The sequence below is a fragment of the Anabrus simplex genome, chromosome 1, assembly GCF_040414725.1.
Source record: "Anabrus simplex isolate iqAnaSimp1 chromosome 1, ASM4041472v1, whole genome shotgun sequence".
In the NCBI taxonomy this organism is placed as follows: domain Eukaryota; kingdom Metazoa; phylum Arthropoda; class Insecta; order Orthoptera; family Tettigoniidae; genus Anabrus; species Anabrus simplex.
This window is the reverse complement of record NC_090265.1, coordinates 365463613-365487433: the sequence shown is the minus strand read 5'-3', so window position 1 is coordinate 365487433 and position 23821 is coordinate 365463613. Positions and strand designations below refer to the sequence as shown.

At 38.0% G+C, this 23821-nt stretch overlaps 1 protein-coding gene across 1 annotated transcript in view; it reads left to right on the top strand.

Annotated features, from left to right (window-relative positions):
- The window catches only part of hoe1 (hoepel1), a 230577-nt gene that overhangs the window by 153253 nt on the left and 53503 nt on the right, over positions 1-23821 (top strand). The window contains exons 11-13 of the mRNA XM_067142918.2: positions 3606-3737; positions 3811-3926; positions 22060-22198. Of these exons, the coding sequence (XP_066999019.2) occupies positions 3606-3737; positions 3811-3926; positions 22060-22198 (387 nt within the window). The remainder of the gene's footprint in view (positions 1-3605; positions 3738-3810; positions 3927-22059; positions 22199-23821) is intronic.

The following is a 23821-nucleotide window of genomic DNA, read 5'->3' as shown; positions in this document are numbered from 1 at the left end:
ACTGTAAGACAGCCTGACACTTCCTTCAGTTTTCTTTCCCCTCTTCCTCATTTTGATTCACAAAAACAAACGATGGCAATGTCCTTTTCTTTCATGAACTCTATCAGCTTTTAAGTCTTGTCTGTCAGGGTTAGGATGTTGGCTGTCCCGATTCTGATATACTGCAATACTGGTCGCCCACTTCTTACAGCTCTCTCAATATTTGAAGAACTATGCATCGCCTGCAGGGGACGTCCTTGCATCTTCAGAGGCCTCACCATATTTGCACTAATTTTGGGCTGTTATTATGATGGGTTCACCACTTCCAAAGGCATTTTAGAGCTGCTGCCAGCAAGTAATGAGACCGGCCCTAACCTGGGGACAGCCGCTGCTTGATAGGTTCCATTGTCATTCCCTACACTGAGAGGACCATCACCCCACCTAAGAGAACTCGTCAACCCAAGGCAGTTGGTCCTGTTATGCGGTAGTTATTTCTCACCGCCAGACACTAGGTGCAGATTATTATTATTTGTAAATTTCATTTTCCATATTGATAGATTAAATGTATAGATGAGAAATGTGTTTTTCCACCAATCAATAAAAGATTTATTGTAAATAGATTACACTAGTACCGGTTTCGGCTCTTAATGGCCATAATTTTTTTGTTTTTTACTAGTGTAATCTATTTACAATAAATCGTGTATTGATTGGTGGAAAAACACAATTCTCATCTATACAACTAGGTGCAGAGTTGCTGGCTTTACAGTCAACTCTTACTGTAGCAGACTGGACTGGCCAGAAGAATGGCTTTGTACAGTAAAATAAGTGTTAACCCTCACACATGTATGGGGTGGAATCCACCCCAGGCCATTTTGTTTCCTTGTGAAATGTGTAAATACTGACTGGAGTGAATTCCACCCCGCGCGTGTTTGTGTTCGTGAAAGTAGCAGTAACTCCAAGGTGAAGTGCAGGCATTCTCTTTGTGTGCTGTTCTTTGTTATGGTAAGAAAATATCCACCATTGTTTTCTTTTCTGCAGTTCATTTAGGTATGGTGTGGTAGTGTTAGTGTAGTAAAAATGTAGATTTAAATTCTGAGTAGAAATTTCAATTTATTTTCAGCATGAAGAATGTTTTAAGATCAGAAACCAGTACAGAGTGGATAGCTTTGTGCAAGGCCAGGAAAGAAGGAATCTATTTGACTCCATAGATAGTGATTTAATTCCAGATGACAGTAGTGATGAAGAGGATGTCTTAAATGAAAGTGAAAATCGTACAGAAACTGAGTGTGAAAGCAAATATTTAGCCAGTGAAAGCGAGGGACATGATTTACCTCTACTTCAGAGGATGGATTTTTACAAAGGAAAGAATGGTTCTGTGTGGAAGAAATATCCCTCACCACAAAATGTTAGAACGAGGGTCATAAATATTGTCATCACACATCTGCAAACAGTGAAAACCTCAGATAAGGTGGCAAAAAACACCCATCGATGCCTGGTTGTGTATGATAGGTTTATTATATTCTTGACACCATTGTTACATGCACCAATATCTACATAAACTGACAGCGGAAAGTACGCATGAGTTAGAGATGCGTATCTCACTAACACAGATGAATTGAAAGCCTTGCTGGGACTGCTCTATTTTGCCAGTGTGAGATCAAATCATTTGAACACGAAAGAACTGTTAAGTAATTACAGCAGTGGACCTATGGGAATAGATTTCACTTTCTACTAAGGTGCTTGCAATTTGACAATAACGCTCGTGAAGAGTGAAGGTGGATAAACTAGCTCCCATAAGAGATGTTTTTGAAATGATCAAGAATTTTCAGAATGAATTCTCCCCTTCAGATTATGTAACGTGTGATGAAAACTTAGAACCTTTTTGAGGAAAATTTCCATTCTGGCAGTACATAGTTAGCCTGCAAGATATGGTATAAAGATTTTTGGACTGGCAGACTCTGTGGTTCTACACTTGTAATATAGAAGTGTATATTGGCGTACAGCTAGGACCATATCGTGTATCAAATTCTGCAGCTGATGTAGTGAAACAGTTAATTGCCCCATCAATGGCAGTGGACGGAACATATTTTTAGACAACTAGTTTAAGAGTGTTTCTCTCACTAAAGCCAAAGAAACACAATCTCGCTTGTACTGGAACTATGTGCCTCAATAAGTGGGAACTGCCAAAGGAACTAACAGAAGAAGCACAAGGAGAAATATTCAAGCCTCCTTGCATTTTGTAAGGACATGTCCATGACTTATGTTCCAAAGCCGAGAAAAGTAGTTGTGGTTGCCTCGACAATGCATTATGACAACAAAATCAATCCTGAAACTGGGGTTCAACAGAAACCTGTCATGATCACTGGTTACAATTTAAATAAGGGTGGTATTGATGTTGTTGACAAGCTCAGTGGAACGTATACTGTATCTAGAACGTGTAAACGTTGGCCACTTACAGTATTTCTTGGAATGCTAAATATTGCAGCCATAAATACTTCTATTTACAGAAACAATACTGGACTAGAGAATAAAATAAGATTTTCTCAAAGAACTAGGTGTGCAGCTCACAAAAGGATACATACTGTAGCATCTCATGCTCCGATACAGACCCTACCTGTTGATCTGAAGGCAGTGGTGAAGCGCATCGGTGGTATTTAAGTTGAACCTTCCCCCAAGAAACAACTGAACTTCCGGTCGCTGTGAAGTTTGCCCTCGGAAAAAAGACTGGAAAACACTATCATGCTGCAGTTGTAACAAACTTATCTGCATGGAACACGAAATCGTGTACTGTAAATACAGCGGAGAGGAGTTTCAAAGGAAGTATGCCCCTTCATGTCACAGAAAGTCACTCACATAATCTATCTTAAAATATCCAATTAATACAGTACTGTTCATATTTTACAATACAATATGTGGAGTGAAAAGTACCCCCAAGCAAGTGTATGTCCTCAAATCTGGCACGTGTGCTTGAGGGTTAATTACCCCCTTAGGATGTACATAAGTCAAGAGGCAAGTCAATCATATTTTTTGTAACAGTCTTAAAAATTTGTTCCACAGGCACTACTACCATATGACAAGTCTTTCAAATGGTAAACAAGAAAGGCTCGGAGATGTTTGTCTAATTATCTTCTGAAATAGAGAATTGCCTATTGGTTTTCCATAATTGTTATAACAATCATGTGTGTGTATATGGATTTGTTTTATAATTACATGCAATATATGACTATGAAATAAGTTTAACTGTAATATTTATGTATTTGCTAGAAACTTCACGTTTGTTTAAATGTTGCTGAACTGTTGTAAATCGCCCTGCTTAAGAGTTTTACTCTGCTTTTTTGTATTAAAAATTCACACTATTCAAAATTTTGTATGATGCAGTTTTATTTTAGACTGGCTTTATTAAGGGAAACCTTTGCTAAATGGGGAGTTTTCATTAAGACTAAATGATCTCTCTTAAATATACCATTGCCATTTTGTCATTTCCAATTCAACAGGACAAAGGCCATTACTGAGATTGAAAGTTTCAGACAAAGGTCCCTATTGTTCCATTTGGCTTTCCTGATGACACTACAGTAAATCTTCACCTTAATTCTTGTAGACTAATGAATTTTAACTTGTTCTTTTAGAGGCCTACTACAGCAGAAATGATATCTTGGATTGATGTGGAAACTCTGCTACTCCTATTTTCAATGATGATTCTGGTTGCCATTTTTGCAGAAACTGGAATATTTGATTACTTGGCAGTATATGCATATAAGGTATGTACACTTAGTTCATCCATCTGTGCAGATCAAAGAAAAAGATCGTTATTCTTATCAAGTTTCTTTCCAGATAACGAATGGAAGAATTTGGCCACTCGTGAATACCCTCTGCATTTTCACAGCAATCTTGTCCTGTTTCCTTGACAATGTGACGACAGTGCTATTGATGACTCCTGTAACAATAAGGTAAAATTATTATTATTATTATTATTATTATTATTATTAATGCTGCTTAATTTAACCTCCAGTGATGACCATGATAGTTCTATCACTTGGGTTAAACATTCTGGTACTAGTAGGTATTTATATTGCCAGCTCTCTAATTCCCTGTTTGAACATTTGTTCTTCAGACAAGTACAAACCTGATGTGAAAATTATATTAACTCCTATGAAAATCCCCGTAAAAATTCTTACATTGACTAATATGGTACACATTTCTTCAGTAGCATATCAACAATCTAAAACAATATTACAAATATTCATACATAATTTAACATGCTACTTACTAACAATTTTAAACCTGTATTATAACTGATTAAAAATTGATGGTAGTGATGTTATCAAAGATGATTACAGTATGTAGATGAGGTAGATGGTATCAATAATTTTTTTTTTTTTTAAAGCGAACTAAACTCGAAACTTAACAAGTAAACACAGTGAGATTTTGGGTATGTACCTGCAAGACTACTCATTTCTCTATTAAATACTTTCAGTGAATTTAACACTGGTGTTACTGCGTTACTGGGTTCTTGATCTTAAAGAGTAGAAGGTAATGTAAAAGTATTCTGGGCATGTAGATGCATTAGGAACAGAAAAGTTCAAAAGAAAAGAAGTTGGGGCTACTAATTTATAGGTAAATAGAACTGTGATCACCCATCTTTCTGCCAAGGACTTAGTCACAGTTTAATTAAAAGAACGAAATTTAGGGTAATTTTGTATGCAAGATATTTAAGAAATTTCTTTTGCACCATTTAAACTTGATTTTTGTACAGTTCATAGAGGGAATTCCAAATGAGTGATATATATATTGTTGCAGAGTTCTTAGAAAGGCACTGTATAATAACTATATGCCCATATGACATGTTATTGTAGTTTGTCACGGTATCAGCAACATACCTTGTGCTTTACAATACAGGAGCGAGTTGCATTTCAATATGGCCATATTTCCAATCTTTTTTAAACCACGTGGCTACTTTCATTGATAGTCTTTCTCAGGCAGTTTGTGGATTTGATCCAAAGTAGAAAACAACTCTTGTGTACTTCAAACATACCAACACGTCCCTAATGGAATTTTACATTATTTCACTTTACTCTAAATAAGTCAAATACAACAAGCTATGTAATAAGATGCAAACTTTCATTACTGTGATTCTGTACGAAATGTTGTAAACCAGAAGCCTAAGATGGTCATATTTTATCCAATGTTTTAGCAGAACTATGATGTAATTTTACTTCACTGTTTAGCAAACAAAACTGTGAATTTGTTGTATAATAGAACTTCATTTTAACACTCCTCTATTGCATGTTTTCATGTCGGGGACTACTCAATTTTTATAAAGATTTTGGCTGAAGATGACGGCATGAGGTCGAAGCTAGTCCCAAAATAATTTAGATCTTATATTACTAACAAAGTATTGAATAAGTGGAACCATTTTTAGCTTTCAATCTCCCTGAATATTAGCAGGAAGTAGCTGGGGAGTTAAATGTTTCATATGTTCTGATAACTACTGGTACGCAACTAGGGTTACCAACTGAAAATTTCCAAGTGCAGAACATTGCTTATCAGAAAGCAGGACATTTAAGAAAAATCCCTGACAATTTCAATTGTTAACAAAATTGTACATATTACACACTTCTTCTTACAAAAAGAAATACCTTACTTAATGATCAGTCCTTGCTGCAGTTCATTTCCTTGAAGCTGCATTTTTCAACAGAATCTACTTTTCTTGAAGTACATATTTATAAAATTCTTCACGACACATCTTTGAAATTGAACTTCACAAGTAACATTCCTTTCACTGATTCTAGCAACAAACGGTTCCTTTCCTTTGTCCATTGAGCATTTATGAATGAAAACACGTTCAGTGGAGGCATTGCTGCCTGGTATGGCAAAGAAAAACTGGCAAATGTTCAAAAGTTCAGAAAATACCTCAATGTTCTGGCACTTACTAAAAAAAAACAGACCATTGTTGGTCTAGTGTTGCACCTTCATCCAAAGTTGAAAGTTTTAGAATAAGCCCTTACGTTGCAGAACTGGTTGAATAATTTTGAATCATCTATTTCTACACCTTTTGACTGTAAGTACTGAATACATGGTAAAATATCGTCAAAGCTGAGGTCTTTAATGTTTTGAAGTTTCAACCATTTGAAACACTTGAATTCCTCTACAGGGATGCATCAGTTTATCCAAGTACTCAGTGCAAGTTTCATAGAAACAAGATACATTCTCCATAAACACTTTGCATTCTTTATCCAAACCATCTTCTGAAAATGTATTGAACATCTGTCTGACTTTAAGGGGAATGAATTGACCTTCAAGTCTGCCTTTCAATGAAGATTGGACAGATTGTAATAGTTCAAGCACGTCTACGACTGAATTATGTTCTTTCTCAAGTGACAAAATTTTATAGTGAAAAATGTGCATGGTTGAGGAAATAAGCAAAAGATGGAGCTCTGAAACATCATTTTCAAGGAAGTTTCTAATTGATGAAGGCACTGACTTCCTACCCGGAGAAAGTAGGATTTCAGAGCTGGATACAATGTTAACCACCTAGTCTTAGAATGATTTGCAAGCTGCAGATAATTTACATCAACAAATTCACAAAAGTCTTGCAGTTCCTGAGTGCGCACTGTATATATATGAAAGAAGTTGAAAATTTTCATCGCCACAGACTCAATATCAACAGGAAGAGCATCAGCTCCATGTTAGTTATGTAGAATGTGAGCAGGACATCCAACACCTATGTTTTCATTCAAGTCTTTTTTGAGAGCAGTGAATACATTCTTCCCTTCCCTGCATGCAAGGCCTCCAAAATTAACATTGGCATTCTCTCCAGAAAATGCAATGCATCTAGAAGTAATTTTATGCTTTTTGAGAGTATCTGAAATATAGGAGGAAATGCATTCAGAACTTCCATTTGGACATGCTTGTAAATCAAAAACTTTTATCTGAATGCCATTATTTTTGTACCGGTAATCAAAGAATTGGATGACAATTGGAAACAACTTTAGTGCACCATGATTGCTTGCATCTGTTCCTAGGCCAAAAAATGGAACTTTATTGTTAAGAGTTTCAATTATAATATGTCGAGTGAGGAGCAATAACATTATTTATTATGGCTTCTGTTTTAGTTCTTGCACAGGTCAGTTTCGGTGCTACTTCAGAACCTAAGAACGTACGTACTCGTATTCAATTTAGCTGTACAGTCCATTGATTTGTATGACTGGTGATGGAAAACTGTACGAAATGACATTGTAGCTTCTGCAGCTTGAACTTTATCATCTGAATATTTGGGAGTGACAAATAACATTGAACATGATATTGACCTAGTTCTCACCATCTTTTTTTTTTTTTTTTCCACTGTTAATGTGTCTTTCCAAGTCACAAACACCTTTTGTATCCGACATTAACATAACTGTCGCACACTGCAGATTTCGCTTCACTTTCACTGCGTCCATGAGTAAAGCAAGAATACTTATGTTTATCCGAAAATTTACACTGTCCTTGTTTAGATTCACTCCTTTCAGGTTGCAAAGATGACATACCGGTACATAATAGGATGCAATGAGATTAGTATTTCACTCCACTCGCTGCATACTCGCACTATAATTTACGACGACAACCAGATAATCAAACGTGATAGCTGCAAATCATATGGCAAAGCACATGTAAACTGTAGCTCTCAACACTTCCGGTCCCCCTGTGGGTGGGGGCGGTAGAATAACACCCACGGTATCCCCTGCCTGTCGTAAGAGGCGACTAAAAGGGGCCCCAGGGGCTCTGAACTTTGGAGCGTGGGTTGGCGACCATGGGGCCCTCAACTGAGTCCTGGCATTGCTTCCACTTGTGCCAGGCTCCTCATTTTCATCTATCCTATCCGACCTCTTTTGGTCAACTCTTGTTCTTTTCCGACCCCGATGCTATTAGGTTTGCGAGGGCTAGGGAGTCTTTCATTTTCACGCCCTTCGTGGCCCTTGTCTTTCTTTGGCCGATATCTTCATTTTTCGAAGAGTCGGACCCCTTCCATATTTTCCCTCTGATTAGTGTTATATAGAGGATGGTTGCCTAGTTGTACTTCCTCTTCAAACAATCACCACCACCACCATCAACACTTCCGGTTTCTCTCAACATGAACGTGGAAATGAAGCGCGTTGATTGATCGATGCCTGGACTTAGAGTTCAATATATCGAATATTAGTATTACCATCGCCCTCTACTATGACTGCGCTAATACGCCTTCTCATTCGCCCAGTTTCGCATGTAAACGAGCGAACACGGCGTAGTTACCAGTTCAGGCGCTTGGAGCACTGAGAAGCTGGCTTGACGAGACACGCTCAGTAATCATTGCTAAGAGTGCTGGTGTAATTTGAGCTTGTATTTACCTTATTTGGTTATTTCTTTGGCCGTGAACCGTTTTAGTGTTAATATATATAAAATTGTTTACTGCTGTGTGCCTGTATGATGAAAAGCAGATCCGGAAGTGGGATTTAGTTTCATGAATTTCCTCTCAACGAGCTAAAACGTCATAAATGGCTAAATGTTATTTCAAGAAACATTTCTCGCTGAATTTCAATTCAAGATCATCCTAATGATATGTTTGCCACGCCGAATAAATCTACACTTTCATGCTACGTAGGAGATATGAACTGCGTGACTGGAACATTGAACTATAGGTAACACTGGAATGCTGACTGCAGTGGTAGCTCTCCCAGAAAATTGCTTCCTGTTCCGTGGCTAGTCACGGCCCCTCGTGTACGGCAAACTTAACGAGGTAAAGAGCCTGGAAGTTAGCTGATGTGTTATGTTTGATGGACTCTTTTCGTAATATCTGACAGTACGTCAAATTTGTGTTTTAATCAAGATTCTTATTTCTTGTGTTGCATACGGTTACACTAACAGGCAGCAGAAGAAAACAGAAGTGAACTCACAAAAGCTTCGTTTCCACAAGTAAGCAGTCTAAGCACTATCTCACTGCAAAGCTATAAATATGGTATTTTAAAACGATAATTACTATTTTCCTCCGGTTTGGCTCTTGTCATTTTCTATGCTTATGGAGATATTTTACATGATATTCTGGCATATTAAATGTCGTACGTTTTATAGGTTACAGTCAGAATGATATTGTTAGAGAATTTATAACTTAAATTTAAAATTCGTGGGCGCCCACCTGGTGGCCATGATCGTTAAGGCGCTGAAGTCTAAACGGTCTGACACCGAGGTTAGCCGGTTCGAGTCCCGTTGGTTGAAAAAAATTTCACCATCAGAATGTTGGCCGGCAGGGTAGGGGAGGTGGTGGTATACAATTTCGAATCACTAGATTGCGTGCCAAAAGCCTGGATTAAATTCCAAACCTCTGCGCAGTGCTCATATGGAGTGAGGGCATAGGACACTGTTGATGGTGATTCGTCCGTCGGATGGAGACGTTAAACCTTGAGCAGACCCCTTGGTGCTATTCGACAGGAGTAGGCTATGTGCTGGCACCGGGTTTCACCCTCCCCTACTACCATATATCACGTCATTCATTTCATCTCATTTACTCCTCTGGTGAGGTTGACGTCAGGAAGGGCATCCGGTCATAAAAACCCGCCACGACAGATTCATCTCGCCTCATACCCGACCCCTAGCGAAACGGGACAAGGGTTGGACAAACAAGCAACAATTGTAGATTTCCGTAGAAACGTCCGGAAATATTTAAAAAATAGGTTATAGCTTTGAGAAGGATAGATTGGGCTCTAAAAATGGGAGATGTTCGATATATTTTCAACTTCTTTGGAATCATTTCAGAAAAGACTAAAGAAAAACTGATAGGGAATCTGCCACCTGGGCGGGTGCACTAAATGCAGATCAATAGTGATTATTTTGTTTATTAAGTGTATATCCCAATATGAAGTTGTGTATTGTGTATGAATATATACACGCATACGTATGCTGCCTTTGTCCTGATAATAAATTTGGTTCAAAACTGATTAGGCCTACAATGCATTTTCAATTGACCATCATTCGCAGATATTTCCCATCTAAAATCACTAGGCTATAATTTTGTATGCATATGTTTCGTTTGTATGGTGTCTATGTTATTGCCTTTTTAGTGTAGGTATCGGTCTCTAAAGCCAAGAATAACGGCCGACAGGATTCGTCATGCTGACCCCACGACACCTCATGATCTGCAGGTCTTAGGACTGAGCAGCGGCCGCTTGGTAGGCCCTGGCTCTTCAAGGCTGTTGCGCCAGAGGTTTGGTACTTTTTTAGTGTAGATATTACGCATTGACTGTATTGTGATCTCTTAAAGAAAAATGTTTGAGAATAATCAGGCCAAGAATATATTTCCATGTCCCCCAATATTCCTAGCCATTTTCGGTTTCAAATTGCTATTAATCTTCTGAAAGATATATTTCACCACAAATGAGGTGAAATTTGCAAGAGACATTCCGCCTAAATGAATAAAATTCGCTAAGATACCTGTGCCTCGTCGCATGTACGTACACGTCAGTCATGCCTCCATGCCGTACAGCTAGTCGCGCCTGAAGCCGCACTTCGCTCCCATACAGTCAGCGTTCCAGTATTACCTATAGTTCAGTGGAATGGAATAACCATAGAGTTAGTAAATGAAACACTAGAGGTAGCATTGGCGCCACCGTCTACGAGAGAATCACTGTAGCGAGCGGAGCATGTTGAAATCGCAGCTGTTTGGCAAAAAGCTCACTCCGCTGTACACATCAATGTAAATATGGGACTTATAAAACTGTGGTGATATAGATAAGGTTTAGAATTCTTACATATAAATATTCTCAGATACCGGGGTACTACACTATACTTGCGACGCTTGTCTCCAGTAAAAATGGGAAGCCCTAAAAGCATAATTACTGGAGAAATGCGTGATAAAAGAGGACGGTGTTCAGGTGCAGTTACGTAACACAAAATTAATCTACTCTTCATATTAAGTCTTCTAAGAACATACGTTTAGATGGAAGGCACGTATATATCGATATCCTTTATGTAAATGACCAGAACTTTGCTATAATTCTGCCCAACAACCGAAAATGTCCTTCTCGTACGAAGCGGATAAGCGAGTTTTTAGGCCTAAAAGTGTTGACGAGATTTTGGGGTAAAGTAGACAAAATATTGTCATCGCCGGTTTAGACCCTAGCTTTCTGACCCCAAGCTGGCAGGTTCGAGCCTCGCTCACTCAGCTTATACCTGAAGGTGTTCAAATACGTCGGCCTCTTGTAGATAGATTTACCGTCACATGAAAGAACGCCCGTGGGAAAAAATTCCGACACCTCAGAGTCTCCGAAAACCGTGTAAGTATTTAGTGGGACGTAAAGCCATTATTATTATTATTATTATTATTATTATTATTATTATTATTGTCGATGTTTTCTAAACGCGATTACAAGTGGAAGTATGACACTCGGTTGTGGTTTCAACATATTGTGGAGTTTTTATTTAGCTTTTCCTGAAATATATGATTTGCTTTAAGATTTTAACTTGTACAATGATATGCGACAGGAAAGGGCTAGGAGTGGGAAGGAAACGACTGTGGCCTTAATTAAGGTACAGCCCCAGCATTTGCCTGGTGTAAAAAAATTGGAAACCATCTTCAGGGCTGCCGACAGTGGGGTTCAAACCCACTATCTCCTGAATGCAAGCTGACAGCTACGTGACCTAAAGCCTGCAGCCACTCGCTCGATATCATGCACATAATTTTTCTTCATATTCGCTTTCAAAGGCATGGCCATTCAGGGAAAGGAAAATGTCATCCCTTATATTTCGTAAAACATTCATTTCAGTCTTCAAGGAGAAATCCAAAGAATTTCATTCACGCCGACAGGAGAATCAGTCGCGAAGTCAGCCCAAGTGGGCCAATTCACATGACAATAAGTGTCACGCAAAGTATTATTTTACACGCAGGGAAATTAATTTCAAAGGATTTCAATTTCAAAGAAACATACCTGTGAAATGATATATCACTGCCCTTTAAGACCCTCTATGCAGCCATAAGCTGCACAGCAGACTGGCATTTTCTTTCAGAGAAGTACATACTTCAATTTATCGGGAAGCTCCAGTAGTGACAGTGCCAAACAATCCAGCTTTTGCCAAACAGCGCGCTCGTTCAACTTCGCACGCGACTGCAGTTCTAATGCTACCTTTAGTGTATTATTTACTAACTCTATGGGAATAACACTCTTAATAAGGAGCGCATCTTAGCAGAAAGTCAGTGCTTAAGTGAAGCAGAGAGGTTGTGATTGTTGGTAGTCCATCAAACAGCAGACGTTATGACAAGAAATTCGGCACCTTCTTTCAACAGAAAGACGCTTCATTCCATGTTGAGCGAATAAAAACTACTGAAGATGACCGTCATCCAAACGAAAGTAGAAATCTAATTACCCTAGTCAATAACATTTTCTGTTTTATAATTTCTGCTGTGACTACAAAATAAAGGTTACAGCAGCATTTTTCTTCTTTAAGAGGCTTTTAGGTACAGAGCTACATAGTTTAACACTCAAAGCAATAAAGGAAATCGAAGCTTGCTGTTTTTTCGTATTGCGCATTGTGAGTGACAATCATAAGACTAATGTTAGCAGGATAAGAAGAATGTCTTCTTCAAAACACATTAAACCGAAGATCTGTCATCCTGTTGGTAGTGAAATGCCTCTTCTTGCTTTCGACAAATTGCACATTCTGAAAAGTAAGGAATTCTTTACTCAAAAAATCTGTTTGATAGTTCCCAGGATATAAATGGTGATTTTATCAAGGAACTGTATCAGATGCAATCAAATGAAATTGCGAAACGGGTTCATTTTTCTTACATGAAAAAACATCGAGCCGTCTAAGTTTAAGAAATGAATGTGCTGTGCGCGAAGGATATTTTCGCGACTGAAGTAATAACAGCCCTATGATATTTAAAAGACCATTCCTACAGATATGCACGATTTTTTTTAATGCAGGTACCACTGTCAAATAAGTTATCGATTAAAAAATGATTCGACATACGTGTCAGTAGCACAAATGTAGCAACATTGCAGCCGGACAAGATGCTTGATTCTTATGACAAGACCAAGGTGTTCAACGGTGCTAATGGATTGATTTATAAAAGAGATCAAAACAGCAGGCTGCATTACCCATCTGATTTGCCACTATGGATTTTGAAAGTTATTCACGATTTTGTATTGAAAGCACAACCATTTGTACATAAAAATCCTGTTGCATCTATGAGTGACCATTTAGTGTCTTTGTTGCGTGATTTTCCTCACTTCAGTTGTCCTGAAATCGGACATTCATAGTTGAGTGAAGTTACTTGCGAGTGTGGTATTCCTGTATTCTTTGAAAGATTTGAACGCAAAAACGCGAAACACCTAAACAGAAAAGTGTGTGAAATTATTTTTCTACAGTATTTACTACCTAAAGTTAGCATTATTTTGTACGGTTTTTCCGTTGCGGAGGGGTACGTTCTTCACTGAATTTCTTTATTAAGGTGTAAGGTGTGATTCAAATATAATTGACTGACTGGCTTTATATTTGAACAGAAATATACAAAACTTAACGTGTGCTGTAATGAACAATAGTGTTTTAATGCCAGCGAAACAGCGCTCGGTGGTAAAAATGGGAACTAGGCCCATATCGCTCATATAGCTGTATTGGGAAGGCGTATTAGCGCAGTCACAGTAGAGGGCAATGGTATTACCAAATACAGTAGACAATACACGACACTTACGGATTTCGCCTTGCTAAAATGGGAGAAAATTCGACGGTGGCGCTCCTAGTGACTTGACCTGAACAAATCGCGCTAAATTCAAATATCAATGGAAATGTATATACGGAAATGGATAAATTACGTCTAGAAAGAAAGTGGTATTGAGATATTAACTTCGAAGTTGCTAAAGCAATTCTGAATAAATGAACAATTATTTAAAAGGTTATTATTCAAAGACTGAAATTAGACATATAAACAAGGTGTGAAATGGACTGCTGTGAAATGGCTTGATCTTCCATTTATGCATTGCTTTTTTTAGTTTTAGCATACCTTCCTGAAATCTTACAGTTGGATTTGCCTTTTTCCTCATTTAAAAACATTGTATCATCACATTAAGACATGTCAAAAATATCGGCACATTCCTTACACATATGATGCAATGAATTAACATTTAATAGCTGGACAATTTTCCTCTTAACATGAAGCCTACTAACAGAAAGAAAATCTATAACATCCTGGCTTTAATCTGAGAAGAGAGATAAAAGTATTGGCAAAGGAAAGAGAAGGGCCACAACAGCAATGAAAATGGACTTCCTAGGCCTCACAAACTGATTAGTGTTAAGATGATTACCTAGTTGTACTTCCTCTTAAACAACCACCACCACCACTCCTTTTTTTCCCTCCCTCTGAAAAGTGTTAAGAGGATGGTTGCTCAATTGTACTTCCTCTTAAAACTACCACCACCACCCTAATTTTTGACCTACCTTGTTTATTTACTATTTGCCATTTCAATCATAATGCCTAGGCCTACATAGTTTTTCGTAAATGTAAATTTGTAATAAGTTTGATGTCCTACATCGTGGTATGATTGAAAGATTGAAAAGTGATCCAGTGGGTACCTAGTATATGAAAATTAAAATGTCCAAATCCAGTAGGGAAGAAACCAGATTGAGGATGCAAAACTGGAACAGGTAGATCATTGTAAGTATTTTGGATTTGTATTCCTGTAATGCAATGAACTTGCAATTGCAACCAATGGTATTCTGTAACAAACAAGTGAGCACTAGGAGGAAACTAGCAATAGGAGGAACCTATCTTAATTCAGGCTGTTTTCAGACCACTTCTGTGTCGGAGTGAAAGGGGTGGACTGAGGATCTCGTAAGTTGAAAAAAACAAGAATGATTGCTGGTACAAACGGGTCAGAAGAATTGTGGGAGGATACTCTGAAAGAGTGTATGAAGGTTAAGTAATAATTGCAATGGGTGAAGCTGTATGCATGAACTGGCTTCAGTGGAGGGGTTATGTAAGGCAAATGGAGGAGAATAAGTTCAATCACTACTGATCTGCATTGTAGGGCAGTTGCCCAGGTGGCAGATTCCCTATCTGCTGTTTTTCTACCTTTTCTTAAATGATTGCAAAGAAATTGGAAATTTATTGAACATCTCCCTTGGTAAGTTATTCTAATCCCTAACTCCCCTTCCTATAAACATTTATTTCCCCCAATTTGTCATCTTCAATTTCAGCTTTATCTTCATATTGTGATCTTTCCTACTTCCAAACCATCTCTCCACTGACAGCTCGGAACATACCACTTAGTTGAGCAGCTAGTTTCCTTTCTCCTAAGTCCTCCCAGCCCAAACTTTGCAACATTTTTGTAACTCTACTCTTTTCATACAATAGAGGGAAATTTGATTGATTCATCTTTTTTCAATACATATGTTAATGTAATCTCAAAATTTCCCTCTATTGTATGTTATCTACTTTATATATGGACCAGATATGGAGTTTTTAATGTTGAATGCTACTGTCAGAAATCACCCAGAACAAATCAAGCTGCTTTTCTTTGGATTTTATCAAGTTCTTGAATAAAGTAATCCTGGTGGGGCTCCCATACACTGGAGCCATGCTCTAGGTGGGGTCTTACCAGAGACTTATATGCCCTCTCCTTTACATTTTTACTACAACCCCTAAATACCCTCACAACCATGTGCAGAGATCTGTACCCTTTATTTACAATCATATTTATGTGATTACCCCAATGAAGATCTTTCCTTATATTAACACCTAGGTACTTACAATGATCCCCAAAAGGAACTTGCACGCCATCAACACAATAATTAAAATTGAGATGACTTTTCCTATTTGTGAAATTCACAACCTGACTTTTAACCCTGTTTGTCATCATACCATTGACTTCTGTTTATCTTACATAATCGGTCATTTTGGAGTTGCTCACAATCTTGTAACTTATTTATTACCCTGTACAGAATATCATCTGCAAACAGCCTTATCTCGGATTCCACTTCTATACTCAAATCATTTATATATACTGTATAAGTAAAAATGAAAGTCCAATAATACTGCCTTGAGATATTCCGCTATTATTACAGGGTCGGATAAATATTTGCCTACTCTAATTCTGTTCTATTTTCTAGAAATATAGCCACCTGTTCAGTCACCTTTTGTCTAGTCCAATTGCACTCATTTTTTCCAGTAGTCTCCCATGATCTACCCTATCAAATGACATAGATAAGTCAATCGCGATACAGTCTGTTTGACCTCCTGAATCCAGGATGTCTGCTATATCTTGCTGAAATCCTAAAAGCTGAGCTTCAGTGGATTAATCTTTCCTAAACCTGAACTGCCTCCTATCAAACCAGTTATTAATTTTGCAAACATGTCTAATACAATCAGAAAGAATGCTATCCCAAAGCTTACATGCAATGCATGTCAAACTGACTGGCCTGTAATTTTCAGCTTTGTCCATCACCCTTTCCTTTATACACAGAGGCTACTATAACAACTCATTTGGTATAGCTCCTTCATGCAAACAATAATCAGATATATACTTCAGATATGGTACTATATCCCAACCCATTATCTTCAGTATATTCCCCAAAACCTTATCAATTCCAGCTGATTTTATACTTCTCAAATTTTTATCTTACTGTAAAGGTGATTATCATAGGTAAATTTTAATACTTCTTCAGTATTAGTCACCTCCTCTATCTGGACATTATCCTTGTAACAAACGCTCTACATACTGCTGACTGAATACTTCTGCCTTCTGTAGATCCTCGCATACACTCCCCTTGTTCATTAATGATTCCTGGAATGTCCTTCTTGAAGCCTGTTTCTGCCTTAAAGTACCTATACATACTCTGAAATTTTTCACTAAAATTTATGACCAATTTGCTTGCCATCATGTCCTTAGCTGACTTCTTTGATAGATTAAATTTCCTGGTAAGATCCTAAAATTTCTCCTTACTTCCACAGCCATTTCTAAGTCTATTTCCTTCCAACCTGCACCTCCTTAGTCTCTTTACTTCTGTTTTAATATATAGCTGATCTTTACCATTCCTTACCACCTTTAAAGGTATAAACATATTTTCACATTCTATAACGATTGCTTTAAACCCATCCCAGAGTCAGTTTACATTTTTATTTAGTTTTCTACTGATCATAGTTACTTTTTAAAAACTCCCTCATGCCTGTTTTATCAGGCATATGTTACTACCTAATGATCCTAATTTTAATACCTTCTTCTCTATCAAATTTATATTTAACTATGACCAACAGCTTCATGATCACAAATGCCATCTACAACGGTTTCTCTATAGAGCTCACCTGGTTTTACTAGCACCACATCCAAAATATTGTTCCCTCTAGTTGGTTCCATCACTTTCTGAATCAGTTGCCCTTCCCATGTTAACTTATTTACCATCTGTTGGTCATGTTTCCTGTTTGCATTACCTTCCCAATTGATATTTGGTAAATTAAGATCACCTGCTACAATCATGTTACTTTCCATATCATTTTCCACATAGCTGAGAGAATACTGGACCTTGCCATGGGAGGATAAAAAGAGTAGAGGGAGACAGATAAAAACGATGGTAGTCTGTTTTTAATTATATTGATGTGGAACTGAATGAGGCTGCAGATATACTGTAGTTGTAAATAGAGAATTGTGGAAGTGCTTCATTAATTCAGAGGCCTGCAGACTGATTGGTGACAGCCAAATCTACAATGAAGATGAGTGAAGACAACCTTTAGAATTTTTTGTACATTTTTTGTACTTTAAGCAAGCCTCGGACCTATGGGAGTAATGGAGTCCCACTCCCATTTGACAGGCGAGGGACTCCTTGGAAACAACTTGGCGAACGAAATGGAATTCGATGGGGAGCTATCAATATTAATAGGGCTTATGGAAGAAAGTAGAACTGGCTGAATCAGCAAAGAGGATGCATCTGGATGTACTACGAGTAAGAGATAATGAGGAAGAGATAGATTATAAAATGTACTTGACGGGTGTTAGAAAGGGAAGGGCAGAGTCTGGGGTAGGGCTCTTTATCAGGAATACCATTGCACGCAACATAGTTTCTGTTAGGCACATAAATGAGCGAATGATTTGGGCAGATTTGTCAGTGGGAGGAATTAGGACAAGAATTGTCCGTGTATTCACCATGTGAAGGTGCAGATGAGGATGAAGTTGACAAGTTTTATGAAGCCTTGAGTGACGTCGTCGTCAGGGTCAACAGCAAGGATAGAATAGTGCTAATGGGCGATTTCAATGCGAGAGTTGGGAATAGAACTGAAGGATACGAAAGGGTGATTGGTAAATGTGGGGAAGATATGGAAGCTAATGGGAATGGAAAGCGTTTGCTGGACTTCTGTGCTAGTATGGGTTTAGCTGTTACGAATACAATCTTCAAGCATAAGGCTATTCACCGCTACACATGGGAGGCTAGGGGTACCAGATCCATAATAGACTATATCTTAACAGACTTTGAATTCAGGAAATCTGTTAGGAATGTAAGAGTTTTTCGCAGTTTTTTTAATGATACAGACCACTATCTGATCTGTAGTGAACTAAGTATCTCTAGGCCTAGGGTAGAGAAAGTGAAATCTGTCTGCAAACGAATAAGGGTAGAAAGTCTCCAGGACGAGGAAATTAGAAGTACATGGATATGATTAGTGAGAAGTTTCGAACAGTAGACAGTAAGCAGCTTCAGGATATAGAAAGTGAATGGGTGGCATACAGGGATGCTGTAATAGAAACAGCATGGGAATGCCTAGGAACTGTGTACAGATGGGAAAAGGCGAACATCTTGGTGGAATGATGAAGTGAGAGCAGCTTGTAAACGTAAAAAGGCTTATCAGAAATGGCTCCAAACAAGGGCCAAGGCAGACAGGAATTGGTACGTAGATGAAAGAAACAGAGTGAAACAAATAGTTGTTGAATCCAAAAAGTCATGGGAAGATTTTGGTCATAACCTGGAAAGGCTAGGTCAAGCAGCAGGGGAAACCTTTCTGGACAGTAATAAAGAATCTTAGGGAGGGAAAAAGGAAATGAACAGTGTTTTGAGTAATTCAGGTGAACTCATAATAGATCCCAGGGAATCACTGGAGAGGTGGAGGGAATATTTTGAACATCTTCTCAATGTAAAAGGAAATCATCATGGTGGTGTTGCAAACAGCCAAGCTCATGGGGAGGAGGAAAAGGATGTTCGTGAAATTATGCTTGAGGAAGTGGAAAGGATAGTAAATACACTCCACTGTCATAAGGCTGCAGGAATAGATGAAATTAGACCTGAAATGGTGAAGTACAGTGGGAAGGCAGGGATGAAATGGCTTCATAGAGTACTAAAATTAGCGTGGAGTGTTGGTAAGGTACCTTCAGATTGGACAAAAGCAGTAATTGCACCTATCTATAAGCAAGGGAACAGGAAGGATTGCAACAACTATCGAGATATCTCATTGATTTGTATACCAGGCAAAGTATTCACTGGCATCCTGGAAGGGAGAGTGCGATCAGTCGTTGAGAGGAAGTTGGATGAAAACCAGTGTGGTTTCAGACCACAGAGAGACTGTCAGGATCAGATTTTCAGTATGCGCCAGGTAATTGAAAAATGCTACGAGAGGAATAGGCAGTTGTGTTTGTTTCGTAGATCTAGAGAAAGCATACGACAGGGTACCGAGGGAAAAGATGTTCGCCATACTGGGGGACTATGAAATTAAAGGTAGATTATTAAAATCAATCAAAGGCATTTATGTTGACAATTGGGCTTTGCTATTTGTAGTTTACGTGGATCATCTGCTGAAGGGTGTAAAATGGCAGGGAGGGATTCAGTTAGGTGGAAATGTAGTAAGCAGTTTAGCCTATGCTGACGACTTGGTCTTAATGGCAGACAGTGCCGAAAGCCTGCAGTCTAATATCTTGGAACTTGAAAATAGGTGCAATGAGTATGGTATGAAAATTAGCCTCTCAAAGACTAAATTGATGTCAGTAGGTAAGAAATTCAACAGAATCGAATGTCAGATTGGTGATACAAAGCTAGAACAGGTCTAACTTCAAGTATTTAGGTTGTGTGTTCTCCCAGGATGGTAATATAGTGAGATTGAATCAAGGTGTCGTAAAGCTAATGCAGTGAGCTCGCAGTTGCGATCAGCAGTATTCTGTAAGAAGGAAGTCAACTCCCAGACGAAACTCTTTACATCGGTCTGTTTTCAGACCAACTTTGCTTTACGGGAGCGAAAGCTGGGTGGACTCAGGATATCTTATTCATAACTTAGAAGTAACAGACATGAAAGTAGCGAGAATGATTGCTGGTACAAACAGGTGGGAACAGTGGCAGGAGGGTACTCAAAACGAGGAGATAAAGGCTAATTTAGGAATGAACTCGATGGATGAAGCTGTACGCATAAACCGGCTTCGGTGGTGGGGTCATGTGAGGCGAATGGAGGAGGATAGGTTACCTAGGAGAATAATGGACTCTGTTATGGAGGGTAAAAGTAGAGGGAGACCAAGACGACGGTGGTTAGACTCGGTTTCTAACGATTTAAAGATAAGAGGTATGGAACTAAATGAGGCCACAACACTAGTTGCAAATCGAGGATTGTGGCGACGTTCAGTAAATTCTCAGAGGCTTGCAGACTGAACGCTGAAAGGCATAAGTCTATAATAATGTATGTATGGGAAAGTTCTTGGAAGTGCATTGAATGCATAACAGGGAATTTCATCTGCACTTGAGTTTGATGTAGTCATACCTGGTGCAGAAGATTGAGTCTGTTCATTGTCTTTAGGTGCTTTTGGATACACTATCAATATTGACTGATAATAATTCTATGTATAAATGAAAATAGGTTACCTGTCACCTATTTATTTTCCATTTAACAAGACCACACTTGTGTCTCAAAATAACAGGACGTATTGTATTCTGCTTCTTTCTCACTTTTCCATGTCCCATGCCAAATGTTCAAGTCTAATTTGCCATAATAACACAAGAATATGCTATCTGCATTAAATAATGTAAAGTTTCTTCATTGGTTACAGGTGATTCAATCCAACTACCTTGCTTTATCGCTATGTGTAGTGAGCTGAAAAGGTGTATGTATACAGTACTTAGTGTGGCAGTTGGATACATTGAAACTTCAGAATTTTTTCCCAGTAATATACTTAGATATAGATGGCTATATAGATATAATCTGTAGCCTATTTTAATGCTACATAATGATATAATTAAAATAAAGTTTATATCATTTATAAACAATGATTCAGCACTAATATCCCATGCATGGATAAGTTCTGTATCCAGAAGACCAACATGGACAAGTTAAGGAATGAGGTGATGAGGGAAGAAGCTGGAATAGACATCCGTTAGACCAAATCGGCACATCCAGTCTACAGTGGTACGGGCATGTGATGAGGATGGAGCCTACAAGAACAGCCAGAATAAGTTTGGACAGGTGGAGGGGAAAAGACCTGCAGGAAGACCTAAAACCCGATGGATGGATTTGATCAAGGTTGATGTAGTTACCAAAGGATGAACAGTGGATGATGTTCTTTACGACAAATTGTATATGGACAGGAAGAAGTGAAAAGAGGCTCATAAACAGTACCTGGGAAACTGGAACATCATGATGATGATGATGATGATGATGATGATGATGGAGTCCTGGCTCAGTCAGATATTTGAAGGTGCCCAAATAAGCCTGCCTCATGTCTGTTGGTTTAGACACACAAAAACTTGTGTGGGATGAAATTCCAACACCTCAGCATCTCCAAATACTTTTCTTTTAAATGTAGTTAGGACATAAAACAACATATCTTGGCATTAGCTTTTCCTTGATATTTTTATTTTTATTTGTATATTATTTATACATACACCTTCCATTTGGCTTGGATATTTCAAGTTATCAGATGTAAACTTATAATCCATTTTTTGTATTTGATGTACTTTGTATATCAGTGTTCCAATAGTATCACTCAAAGTATCCATATCGTTTAACTTATCCATAGCAGTAATTTTAATACCTAGTATCATGCATAAAGAAAAGTAAAACATTTGTGTATTTCACTGGTTTTGAACAATAAGTAATATTTCATGTCATCTGAAATTTCTCAGGTTATGTGAAGTAACGGAATTGAACCCAGTTCCCATACTTATAGCTATGACTATGTACTCGAACATAGGAGGAGCACTTACACCTGTTGGAGATCCTCCAAATGTTATAATTGCTTCAAATCCTGATATTAAGAAAGCGGTGAGTATTGTACTGATAATTGGTTTAGTAAATTACTCTTTTAATGACTGTATTTACTCATCTATAGGACCCCTTCCTTTTTCTTGGTTATTACTTCCAAAATTGGGAGAGGATCCTATGGGTTTGAACATAAAATTCCACCATGGGAAGAGAGAGGGGTTTGGAAATAAACTATTTTATTTTGATGCTACATAATAAGTATTACATTAAAATAGTGTAAATATTTTACAAACAATGATTCACCACTAGCTATCCTGTGCAGCGGCATGTTCCGCAAAGACCAAAGAAGTTATACAAAGTGGATGGGCGTGGCCAGTACAACAAGGATCTGTGATACAAAATAGCTACTAATGTGAAAATCCTTTTTTTTAAATACTGGTGAATGTCCATGCATCATAACAAATATTTAGGCATAAGAAAGGGGAATATAATATAAAAATTAGGCCTACATTATGGTCTTGGAATCTTAGGCTGTCTTCAATGCTGTCTTCACAGCAGTAATCACTGCTAGTGTGGATCTTCCACTTTCTTCATGCTCTTTCCATAGATCATCTTCAGAGCCATTTAATGCACATACTATTCCAGTTTTCTTTTTAAGGTTCCTTACAAAAATTTCAGGAGTAATCAATCGCCCACGCATGCAGTCCATCCACAAATACATTGAAGTGAAGACCACTTGATTTTTCTAGCTCCTGTCTCGTGCATGTTGTTCACCATATAGTTCATGAAAAAAAAAAAAAACTTCTCATATGGGCCTTAAAAGGCTTGCTTAAGAAAACTTCTAATTGCTGGAAAACTGAAGTTGTCCTAGGATAATCTCTGGGTAGGTTTTTAGTTAGTGCCATTTGTTTCTTTATGCAGTGGTAGCAAAAAATGTCCAGTACATCATTTAAAAACAGTCTGCTTCCTGGATGTTTTTTCTATAACTTACAGCTGTCTTTCAACAGATCAACCTCCATCCACTCATTGCCCTTTACATGGATGCAAATTCCTTTTGGCAAAGTCTCCTTTAGGCAGTTTTAGTTCGAAAATATACAGTACGGCAGGACTAGCAGTCACAACTAGCATAACTGTAAATTGTAGCTTCTCAGCTCCAGAGGTGTTAACTAAAACACTTCATACACCCAACTGTTAATCATTGCACTTGTTGGCATATTGGAGTAAACTGTCTTGTTTTCATTGAGAATTAGTGAAAAAAAAAAATTAATGTTCTTCAGAGTCTTACCACAAAACAATGCAATTCTATTTATCTGTGTAGTCAGGTGGAAACCATTGACATAGTGAAGTTTTTCTCCTAAAACTTTACACATGAATTATACTGCCCAGCTTTGGCTCACCTTAACTTCTAAAGCAGACATCCCTTGGTTTTTGCAACCGCATGTGCTTTGAATTGTAGCGTTAGAGTTGCAGCGTGACCACTTTCTTGTTTCAGCAATCTACTCAACACTTTTCATATACTACTTTGTATGTTCCTTCCTGCATTTTACAAAATGATGTACAGTCACTCAAACTTCAATTGGTTCTTTTGAATATGCCATTACCCATCATTTTAGGCTGTATATTGAATATGTGAAATGCCACTCTTGCCATTTTTCAATGCAAACCCAACAGCACTTCATTTTA